Source organism: Cricetulus griseus, unplaced genomic scaffold, assembly GCF_003668045.3.
Source record: "Cricetulus griseus strain 17A/GY unplaced genomic scaffold, alternate assembly CriGri-PICRH-1.0 unplaced_scaffold_1, whole genome shotgun sequence".
NCBI lineage: Eukaryota > Metazoa > Chordata > Mammalia > Rodentia > Cricetidae > Cricetulus > Cricetulus griseus.
Genome location: NW_023276808.1, coordinates 997,625 through 1,009,127, shown reverse-complemented (window position 1 = coordinate 1,009,127; position 11,503 = coordinate 997,625). Strand labels below are relative to the sequence as shown.

Sequence of the window (11,503 nt, the reverse complement as noted above, 5' to 3'; positions counted from 1 at the left end):
CCCTCTCCAGCATTCAAAACAAGCCACTGCTTTACTGTAGAGTGATGCATAACCTGGGAAGAACTTCCTGTTGGCCTACAGTATTATTCACAAGCCGAGAAAATAGGGCTGGGGGTTGGTTCAGTTAGGAACGTGCTTGTTGCACAGCTTGAGGACAGGAGTTCAAATCCCAGGCACCCATATAAGAAGTTAGGTACTACAGTGCTTGACTGCAGTCCCAGCTCTGAGGAGACGAGAAAGGATGATCTCTGGGACTCAGTGACCAAGTGGTCGGGACAAATCTGTAATCAGTGAGTTCCAAGTTGAGTGAGAAACCTTGCCTTTGGTCAAAAAGTCAAAAAGCGATTGAGAAAAACATGCAGTGTCAACCTCTACCTACACACACACATGCATGAATATACACACTAACACATGCACACATAGATAAATGCAATGAAGACAGATAACCAAGTCATGGCACTAAAGAGACCGCATTCACCAGCAACACAAGCAGAGAGCTTCCTCTCTCGTTCTGCACCAGTCTAAAGTACAAGATGCTTCTGTTCCCAAACACAAACAGGAGGGACCAAAGTCAGGAATCTTCCAAGAACTTTGGATTGTCCCGTCCTACAGAGCAAGCCAGTTATAAAATTTCCTAGACCCTTTCAGAGTTAAATAGCATGGCTAGCCCATGAGTAAAGCTAGTCATGTTTATTATAGAAACAGGCTAAGAAACTAGGATTTTAATAGCTCAAACACAGCCCTGTAATTTCATTATGCATTTTCCATTTTTGACAAAGTAAGTGGAATTATAAAGACTACCCACAGCATTGTAGGGGAAGAAAAATCAAAGTATTATAATGTAGTTACATTATCTGGTGTGAAACGGACATCAAATGTAATAAGTATATTGTTCACCCCTGTTTTAAATATTGTATTTAATTTAGGATACATAGAACACTGTCAACCATTTACAAAGTAGTTAGGCTTTAAATGTAAACTGTTCCCCACAGATTCACATATCTAATGACTTGTCCTCAGCTAGTGGCACTGTTTTCAGAAGCTGTGGAATTGTTAGGAGGTGGGGACCTAACTGGAGGAAGTCAGTCTCTGGGGATGGGGGTCTTAAGATTTACAGCCCCACTCTTTGTCAAGATTATACAAATGCAGCCAAGTTCCCCTCACTGCGGCCCAAGCTGCTTCTGCCACCACCACACTTTCCCTCAAAGCATGAGCAAACACAGCGCAACCCTTCCCACTGTAAGGGCTTCCTGTCAGGTTCTTCTTCCCGACGATAGGAAAGTAGCGAATGTAGACTATTGGCACAGAGAAGCCCTGCAGTTTCGATGAAACGCTGACCATGTTGTTCTCAGACTTATGGAACTGGCTTATGGGAGGAATACAAAGCACTTAGAGGTGTTGTCTAAAGAAGTTCTAGAATGCTGTGAGTGGCACTGAACAGCCTAAGAGTGGGTCTGTGAAAAAGCAGACTGCCTATGGAAATACGGATAGTAAGCAGGCCACTCACAAGGCTCCGGAGTGAGCTTGAGGAAGTCACTGTTACCTTCCAGCCACATCTCACTATGTGCTGGGAAATCTAGTGAGGCTGAATCAACAGCGACAGACTAATTTGTTTAGCAGAGTAAATTTCCAGACAGCATGACAAGCAGGCCATTGGGGCATGCTGTCAAAGGGGATAGTGTGAGACAGGAATCCCACATCCCCTTGCAACTCAGCCACGAGGTGGGCAGTTAGTTCGTTTCTGCCCCATGCTCCTGTAATAACCTGCTGCCCTCTGTCTCTCACAGAGCCGGGTCTGCCCTGTCAAGTCACAAATCACAACCTCCACACTTCGAGCTAAGAAAAGACTGTTTCTCTTTACACACTGGCCATCTTAATCATTTATTCCAGCAAAGGATAACCAGAGTTACAGAAGAGTAGAAAGTACCACCTGTGTTGTTGAGAGGAAGAGAAACAATGTGAGGAAACCCCTGGATGGTGCCTACAGCAGAGACCGGGGCATTTGTACCCTGCCAGTGTCCTTCCTTTAGTCCTGAAGACAGGATCTTAATCAGAGCTAATCATTTACAGAGGAGCTCTAAGAGCTTTGTATATATTCAGTTAATCTCTCCATTACCCAGTCAGGTTAGATTTACGGTCTTCATTTTACAGACGAGGGAACATGTGCTAGAAACAAAGGGAAACTGCTGACGAGACCAGGGCTGGAGCTTCAGTTCTGTCAAATGCTCGAGGTGATAGGGCCAGGGCTCTACACTTCTAATCATCCTGGCTTTGAGTCTCAAAAAACAGCCCACATCATCTTTGTCATTTTCTTGAACTGCATTTGTTTTCTCCTTCTCTAGACAAATAGTTGCTTTGATTTTTCTAATTCCTTTAACAAAACATTCCAGAAAGACTTGTTCGTTGACCTACTATGGCAGATGAGAATGTTTTTTCATTAAGATTTTAATAGAATTCCATATACCTGATCTTAATTACAAAAGGCCTTTTTATACACCACACTGCATACCCCAGGGTCTCCATCCAGTAGGTCTCAATGGATGGGATGATCTTTGTTTTTATTTAGTACATCTTCAACGCAGTCACAGTGTAATACCCAACTCGATAACTGCCCAATAAAGGAAATCAAGAACAACAAAGGCAGTTTCCACCAAGAAAGGAGAAAACTTGACCTGAGCCCTTTATTTTCAATCTCCAGTTATAAATCATTCTTAATGGTAATTTTATTTATTCCCATTTGTCATTTTCATCGGCATGTGTGTTTGGGGGTGCAGTGTGTGTGTGTCTGTGTGTGTGTGTGTGTGTGTGTGTGTGTGTGTGTGCACGCGTGCATATGCATCCAGAAGCCCAAGGTTGATGTCAGGAATAAGTTTTGATGGTTCTTTTACCTTATTCTTTGAGGCAGGGTCTCTCAATCAAATCTAGAGCTTATGGATATAGCTAGTCTCCACAGTCAAAATGCTTAGGGGAATCCTGTCTACCTTCTCAGGCTGGAATTGCAGGCAGGCTGCCATACCCACCCACACTTACATGGGCTGTAGGGTGTAAACTCTGATAATCACACTCATCCTTTACCTGCTGGGCCTCTTCCAAGTCCAGTTTTAGTAATTGAAAAAACAACAACAAAAAACTATCTTACTGATCCTGGACATAGTCACACTGAACAATCTCAGCCAATGGAAAACACAGACTACAGAGGGTTCAAGAAAGGTGTCTCCTGAATTTGTGACACATTTCTAGGGTAGTCATAACTTTAGTTGAATGATCCCAGCTCAAATGTGTGATGCTGCCATCTCCACTCAGTCAATGAGCATGGCGAGGTCCTCAGAAGCCAAGTGGTCTAGCAAGTAGCAAGGATGGACAGGGAACTGTAACAGTGAAGGTCTCCAGGCCCAAGCTTCCTCTGCTTGCCATTGATTGATGGTTTCTGGAGGCAACTATAACAAGCAGAAATTTGGGTCACTGTTTCTGGGGATACATTTTGTAGTTGTCACTGGGTGGGGAACAAGATATTCTTTTCTTTTAAAGTGAATTTCAATTGGTGGGGACAGTAGACCCTTAAAGTTTCGGGTTGTTCACCAAGTCCAGGAGACAATGTGAAGCGAAACATTGGTATTTGTGTGGCTAGAAAACATAATGACCTCAAATTGTTTCTTTTTCAAAAAAATTTTAAAAAATTCCCTTGGTGGGAAGGGAGGATCATCCCTTCCCAGTAAAACTGCCCAAAGTAACTTTTTCCTGAGCATTCAGTTTTTGGTCTGCCCTGGCTACATTCCCATATGGGTACCCTTCAGATTGGGAAACTATGCTTCCACTTGAGTAAGGGCATCCATCAGTAACTACACTGTGGAAGCCCCTTGAATAAAAAGCTCACACACTTGTGGGCTGCTGAGAGGCTCAGTGGGTAACGGGTTTGCTGCCAAGCCTGAGGACCTGTTTGATGTTTGAAACTCACATCAGGAAGAGGGACCAGCTCCATTAGCTACCCTGTAACCTATACAGGTGCACCATGGTACATGCCCTCCCTCATTGCTTTTCCCTTAATTTTTCCCAGCCTTATGTTTCCTTTCTCCTGACTTTAGATCACTCTGCTCTTTTAGCAAGCCAGGATTCCTGTCCCCACTTTACCAACTGAGCTTTTTGTATATGGCGAGATCCCTGAAAAAAAAAAGACCACATTTTACTGATCCCAAATTTTAACAAGCAAAGAACAAAAATGACACATTTTTAATCAAATGAAGCAATAATGACAGGTTTATTTAAAATTCTCTAGTAGAGAAAACCTACAAGGGTTGGAATAAATGTACTCAATGTATAAGAGCAGAGGAGAGCAAAAGAAAACAAAACCAAACTGTAAAACAAAACAAAACAAAATGTTTGAAATGGATTCCAATAGGCATCTTCTTTAAACCTGTGAATAAGGAACACAGATACCAGGTTTGGCAAACAATTCATTTGGAAATTAAAGCCTATGTCTTTATTGTAAACTCCATAAAAACTGCTCATTGAATTGAAGCCTTTCATATACTGGGCACTGAAACAGAAAGCCAGTTGATTTGCAAATAAAAGGAATTATTCATTTGTTCTCACAGTTACAGGAATTAACCAGCTGCTTTACTGTGGTGTAGAGCAGATGAGATAAATGACAAGAAAGGAAAAATCAGACAAAACTCTAAAAAAACTGAAACACAGCAAATTCAGACACCAGCTTGCTCATTTAAGACAACAAACTGATCGTTATGGCATAGTCTACATTCGTGGTCGTCATTTCCTTTCCCCCACCCCACCGACAAATAGCTTCTAGATCCATTAGCCATTTAGACTATTCCTGACCTCCAAATATTCTGTATACACAGATTTAGCAAGGAGCAAAAGCCTGATGTCATTCAGACAGCGCTACAGTTAGCAAACTGTTTTAGAAAGAATACTGTGTATGTCATAAAGATTCGCCTTTAAAGACAAACAAAGAACCCCATTCATTTCAATACAAATAGTTTTAAAACCTTATGAAAATCCATCAAAAGATGATTCAGGGTGGGCTCAGAACCTGATGAAGTGCACACTTCAAAGACTATTAGCGTAACACTCTGCCAAACACTCCCAACAAAAGGACTGCTCAGGATTGTTCTTCTTCTAATAGATAGTTTGTCCCTGGCCTGGCCATCTCCTTTAAAACTATACACAAAAGTCCTGCTAAAAGTCAACATTTTAGTTGATCATACAACAGAATGTCACAATGTAAATTGAACAGATTCTTGATATCAACATCATGTTACCAATATCTGTTAATTTCTCAATACAACAGGTGCACACAGAGGGCAAGGCTCCCTTGTCAGGTTTTCACCCGTCTGACATATCCATCCTTCAAGTACATGCAAAGTTCAACAGTTTGCAAGAGACAGAAGCCAGAGGCCCTTTAAGACACTGAGGAAATAGGATTGTGGGGCGAACCCATGTGGGTAAGAACTTTATCCAGCCACTGGAGAGGGCCATGCAGATGTATCTCAATCCAGCAGGGGGTGCTAGTAACATCCTGCCTGTGGTACTTGGCTCCCCAACCCTAGGAAAAATAAAGCACACTGGTGTCATTTAACTCTCTATCTCCTTGAGTCACTCTACCAAGTAATAAGATCATAAGATCAGTTCACATAATTATGTTTGGACTCATGGATATGTCCCACAAGAAAACAAACATACCACAAAAGCATGTGTAATTTTGGGGGATGGACGTTGGCCACCAAAACGCTACCCAAGGACCCCAGGATCACCTATTTAGTCTGGTATAGAGGCACATGCCTTTAATCCCAGCATTCGGGAAGCAGGGGCAGGCAGATCTCTGTGAGTTCCAGGCCAGTCAGGGTACAGAATGAGACCTTTATTCAAATAAAAAAATAAATATTATAAGTCTTCGGTAATTACAAATTTAAAATACATTCAGTAGTTGTTTGAATAAAGATATTTTAGCCAGGAGGATGTGGTGCACGGCTTAGATCTCAGCACTCAGGAATCAGAGGCAGGGGGATCTCTGTGAGTTCGGGACCATTGTGGTCTTCAAGAGCGAGTTCCAGGACAGCCTCCAAAGCCACAGAGAAACCCTGTCTCGAAAAACAAAACAAAACAAAACAAGATATTTTAAATATTTATTTCCCACTGCATTAATGTTATGTTAACACTTTAGTTACTTATACTTTTAAGACATAATCTTAATGGGTAGCCCTGGCTGGCCTAAACTCCCTATGTAGACCAAACTGGCCTCAAACTCAGAGCTTACCTGTCTGATTTCTGAGCACTGGAATAAAAGGCATGTATTATCAAACTGGCTTTATTTTTTAGTATTTTATTTAAAAAATTCTGCAAATATGTATGTGTTTGAGTATGGATTTTCCTATGAATGTGTGGTATCTGTGGATTTCAGAAGATGTTGGATCCTGGAGGTAGAGTCACAGGCTATCGTGATCCACTCCAGCTGGATGCTGGGACTGAACCCAGGACCACTGTAAGAGTCCTACACCTTTAACTGAACAATCCCTTGCCCCTTTATCTGTGAGTCCATGCCTGGAGAGTACAGGGGTCTACACTGGCTGTCTTCTTCAATCACACTGCACTGTATTTTCTGAGATGAGTTCTCTTGCTGCACCTGGGCTTTTGTCAATCAGGCTAGACTGGCAGCCAGCAAGCCTAAGGGATCCTATCTGTCTCCCATGCTGGGACTACACACAGCACTGCACCCAGCTTTTTGTTGTTGTTGCATAAATGTGTGTTAATGTACACCACAGTGTGCATGTGGAGCTCAGAGAATAAATCTGTGAAGTTGGTTCTTCTCTCACCTTTTACACATGTTGTGTAGCAATTTCTTCAAAGATAAAACCTTCTGTCTTATAGGGAAGCTCCAGAATTGCTGAATGTTTTAAGGGGAGGTGAAACACTCCACCCTCTAGGCAAAGTCCTTAAAACTCAGGAAGCAGACATCATAAAAGCTTTACTGAAACTGACAAGGTTCACTAGGCTGTCCCTCCCCAGGCTGATATGAGCCGTAAGGACTGCTGAGACAGACAGACTGACTAGGCTGCCTGCTTCTGGAATAAGACATGCCCCAGCCTGGACTCTATTAAACCCTTAGCTTGACCCGGAATAAACTGCATGACGTATTCCCAGAGGGCTCTGGCTCCTGGGTTTATTTTAAACCTGAAAATCTGTGACATGTTAGGATGACAGTGTTAACCCTTGCTGTGGAACTTACAAGCAGAACTGAAGCTCATGTTCCCTCCGTAGGTGGGGGATAAGTGCAGCTGGTCTCCAACAGCAGTCCTATTTAGGGCCCCTCCTGTTCCTGAGCCACTTGCTTTCTCATTGGTCACTGTAATACTTGTAGGTAATGTGCCAGCAGGAGTGATTTCAATTATTTCTGTATGTTAACGAGCAAGTTATAAGTCATTTGTATTCAGCAAGTGCTGTTGCCGGGCTTGCTGAGCTGGTATATTGGATCTCTGCCAGTTCCCAATGAAAGGAGAATGCCGCCCTTAGTAAGAAGTGCATTGGATCTCACAGAAATGACCCATGTGATCCTCGTAGTTGCCCCTCCCTGTCTTCGTTCCACCGTGCTCAGCCAGTTTTACAATGCGGTTTCTGGTTGGGGTGCTCCAGGTGTAACTGTGAGCAAAGTTCTTTCCTTCTTGCAGATGTTCAAGCTGTTGTTTATGAGGAACCAATGCACTGGTGCTCTATTGTGTACTATGAGCTCAACAACCGCGTGGGGGAAGCGTTCCAGTCCTCCTCCACAAGCGTGTTGGTGGATGGTTACACTGATCCTTCCAACAACAAGAACCGTTTCTGCCTTGGGCTGCTCTCCAACATTAACCGGAACTCCACAATAGAAAACACCAGGCGACATATTGGAAAAGGTGCGTGTCCCTTTACTCATCCTGCAAACGTTCATCTTTTCTTCCTCTAGAAGTGACCCCATCATTCTTGTGGCAAATGCCAAATGTTCAGATGCTGCTGTTTGAAGTATCTTTCTAATTCATATTATCTAGAAATTGCTCCAATCATTGATCTTAGTGGTTTTCCCACTCCCATGCTGTTGATAGGTGCCAGCTGACGTTGCTGGGTTATTGTGGTGCACTATGCTGTTCTACATTTTGTTAGAAGTGAAATATCTTTTAAAACAATTCTTACATTTATTTATTCAATGTTTGTGTGTGCATGCGTGTATGTGTGTGTAAGTACCTTGGTCAGAGGACAGCTTGTGGAAGTTAGTTCTCTCCTTCTGCCATGTGGATACTAGGAATCAAACTCAAGTCATCAGGCTTGGTGGCAAGCACCTCTACCCACTGAACCATCTCAACATCCCAAATATCTTTCATAGGGGATTTAACTATTTACTAGTGTTAGATTAAAGCAGTTCTATAACATTTATATGTATTTATTATATGATTAAGTCAATGAGCACATGTGTGGGTAGTGCTCAGAGCTTAGCTTTCCCTGTGGAGTAAGGAACAGGCAATCAAGAAGCGGTGTGGCATTCCTTGGAAGTGTCAGTGTAAAATCATAATTTAATGACATGACGTGTGTTTATATGCTCTTGTGCTCTTGTGTCTGTATGGGACCCTATCTATATACCCTCTGAATATGAATGTAGTTTCTACCTCGTCTGCTGGGAAGGCAAAGATACAAAGTAGCAATAAGCACATCTAGTGTCCAGATCATTGCTCCAGATATCTATCCTCACTGAGGCAAACCGGCTGCCTCCAAATCTGTGATGAGCTGAACCTGGTACAGCTTTGTTAATTTCTGAACAGAAAGGTTATCACAATCATAACATAGTTAGCTAGATGTCTGTCACAATGGCTATGTGAGTGGCCAAATTTGACTCTGCCCGGGTGCCTTTGAGCCTATGACTGACGTGGTGTATCGTCTCACAGGCGTCCACCTGTACTATGTTGGAGGAGAAGTGTATGTCGAATGCCTGAGTGACAGCAGCATCTTTGTGCAGAGTCGGAACTGCAACTACCATCATGGGTTTCATCCCACCACTGTCTGCAAGATCCCCAGTGGGTGTAGCGTGAAAATTTTCAACAACCAAGAGTTTGCTCAGATACTGGCACAGTCTGTGAACCATGGTTTTGAGGCCGTGTATGAACTCACCAAAATGTGCACTATTCGAATGAGTTTTTTGAAGGTGAGCAGTACCTGCCCATCTCATTCAGGCCTGACCCCCGCCTCACCCCTGCTATTTACAATATGTATACCTGTGCCTTCCTGGTATATATTCCTATCAGTGCCCAGGAAGAGCACCATTGTCCAAGAGGTTGTCATGGGAACTTAGAATATAGTCCTGTCCTCCCACCTTGCAGTTCCCAGAGATGGAACTCAGGTCTCCAGGCTTGGTGACAGGCACCTTTATCTCCCCCTGCCTCCCAGTCAGTCCTTCCTCTCACTCTAACCTCTTGCTGCAGCTGTGAAGTTAACTCTGCTTGCTTCAAGCCAGGAGCAAAGGCGGAGTGTCTTCTCAACAGAAACCAATGAACTTATACTATAGCAACCCTGGCAGCAGCAGGGGTCACAGGGGTCATTGTTGATGGTGGTCTAGCAGCCCCACCAGATCACAGCCCTTCCTCTTTCCTCCCAAGGGCCTGTGCTAATCTCTGACAGTCAAGGACAAGAAGGAAGTCTAGTGATAGCCTTTGATTCTTTTACTGGGGCTCCTCTAGGTTTGTCCCTGTTCAAAAGCCCTATAAAACAGACATTTTCACCACTAGCCCGTCCACCAGACACAAAGGACTTGCCAGGAATGGATGGCTAGGAAACCACCAAATATTATTAGTTTGGTTATTAAAATAATTTATCCCCCATCGTCATCCCAAAGAGAAAAACATAAAACAAAATAAACAGACTAAAACCTAAGTGCTTAAAAAGAAGAAATAGGAAGCAATAAAGCATGGATCACGTTTTAATTCCTGAAGGTACAACATGGATGCTGAAGTAAAATTTAATGTAAAGCACCTTAAGTGGCTCTATAAACATCCTGTCCCATCATTTTCCCTCCCCAAAATATCCATGCATTTCATGATGAACTTTTATTCATCGTGTCCCTCTTGATGTCGACTGGCAAGAGCTCTGGCACTAATATTTGAGATGCTTGTTTACTAACCTGTAATCTGAGAAGTGTAGCCCTCTAATTAGTCACTATTACACCATCCGTTATGACTAAAACAGGAAAATAAGTGGTTTGGTCTTTGGTAAGTTAAACAAGCAGTAAAATAACAGGTTTTTGTCTTTGCTAAGTTAAACAAGCAGATGTTCTCTATCACTTCTGTTGCATTTCCTTGCTGTTAAAAGTACATATTTCTTGGGATTACATCACTGGCTAAATGAATCTAATTAAATGGGGAGGGCGGATACCCCAGTAATTAGCTCTTCTGCGGCTGCATTGATAACAAGGGTTCTTCGATGTTGGAAAAGCTCACCAAAGCTGCTTCTCAGAGCAGCAGTGTGTGTAATATGACATTTTCCCCTTTCTTTTTCTGGAGAGCCGAGACATGAACAATTGTGCAACTCAAAGAAGGATGCAGCAGTTTCAAAACTTAACAGGACTCAAACAAGCCATCCTCTTCTCCAGCTGTATGTACAACTCCCCTCCCTACATTGATATTCTCCAAGACTGGTTCACCAGGATGTGCTCAGGGTTCCACCCACCGCAGCCCCCCCCGCCCCCCGCAGGCCACCCCTATCCACCTTCCCAAGGCAGGCAGAGTCCCTGAATACCCCCTCCTACCTGGCATCTGGAAAGGGCTGCCTGGGTGCGGGAGTGAGGGTAGGTACTGCTGCTGCTGCTGCTGCCTGGGGAGTTGGGGTAGCTGCTATTGGACGAGTGGGGAAACGGGTGGGTGCTGGGCTTCCTGAAGGAATCTGGAAACGTGGCGTTTGGTGGCATGTGAGGCTCATTCTGTCCCAAGTTACGGAACTGTGCCAGAAGGCTGTGCTGAGGGTTGTACTCACTGTGCCTGGGAACCAGCACAGGAGGAAGCACTGGGGACAGAAAGAAAACAGAGAGACAAATGAGAAAGGTAAAAATCGGTGGTAATTACATCACAGTAAGTGAAGACACATGATCTGAACTCCACCCTGCTGTAACAAGGAAAGTAACTTTCTACTCCAGAGTACAGCCTAGATCACAGGACCCCAGCCTGAGCACAGGGCCATTGGCCTGTTGACCTAGTAATGCCTCAAGATACAGTTTCAGATTAAAAATAGATGCTTTATTCCATTTAAAAATTTACTATTCACAAAAAAGATAATGCACAATTAGCAATGTACATCACTGGCTAGTCAGACAGCTTCATGGGTTAAAGGGTTTGTCATACAGCTAAAGACCTCAGTTTGATCCCTGGAAATCAGGGAAAGGTGGAAGGACAGAACAGATTCCACAAAGTTGGTCTGACCTCCACATGGTCATGATGGCATGTGTACCCCCTCCAAACATGCATCACATGCACACACACAC

The 11,503-nt window shown here is 43.4% G+C and overlaps 1 protein-coding gene across 1 annotated transcript in view; it reads right to left on the bottom strand.

Annotated features, from left to right (window-relative positions):
• Positions 1 to 5,416: 5,416 nt before the first annotated feature.
• LOC118239765 (mothers against decapentaplegic homolog 1-like) overlaps positions 5,417 to 11,503 on the bottom strand; it is a 433,113-nt gene continuing 427,026 nt past the window's right edge. The window contains 1 exon segment of the mRNA XM_035453600.1: positions 5,417 to 5,560. Coding sequence (XP_035309491.1) covers positions 5,417 to 5,560 — 144 coding nt within the window.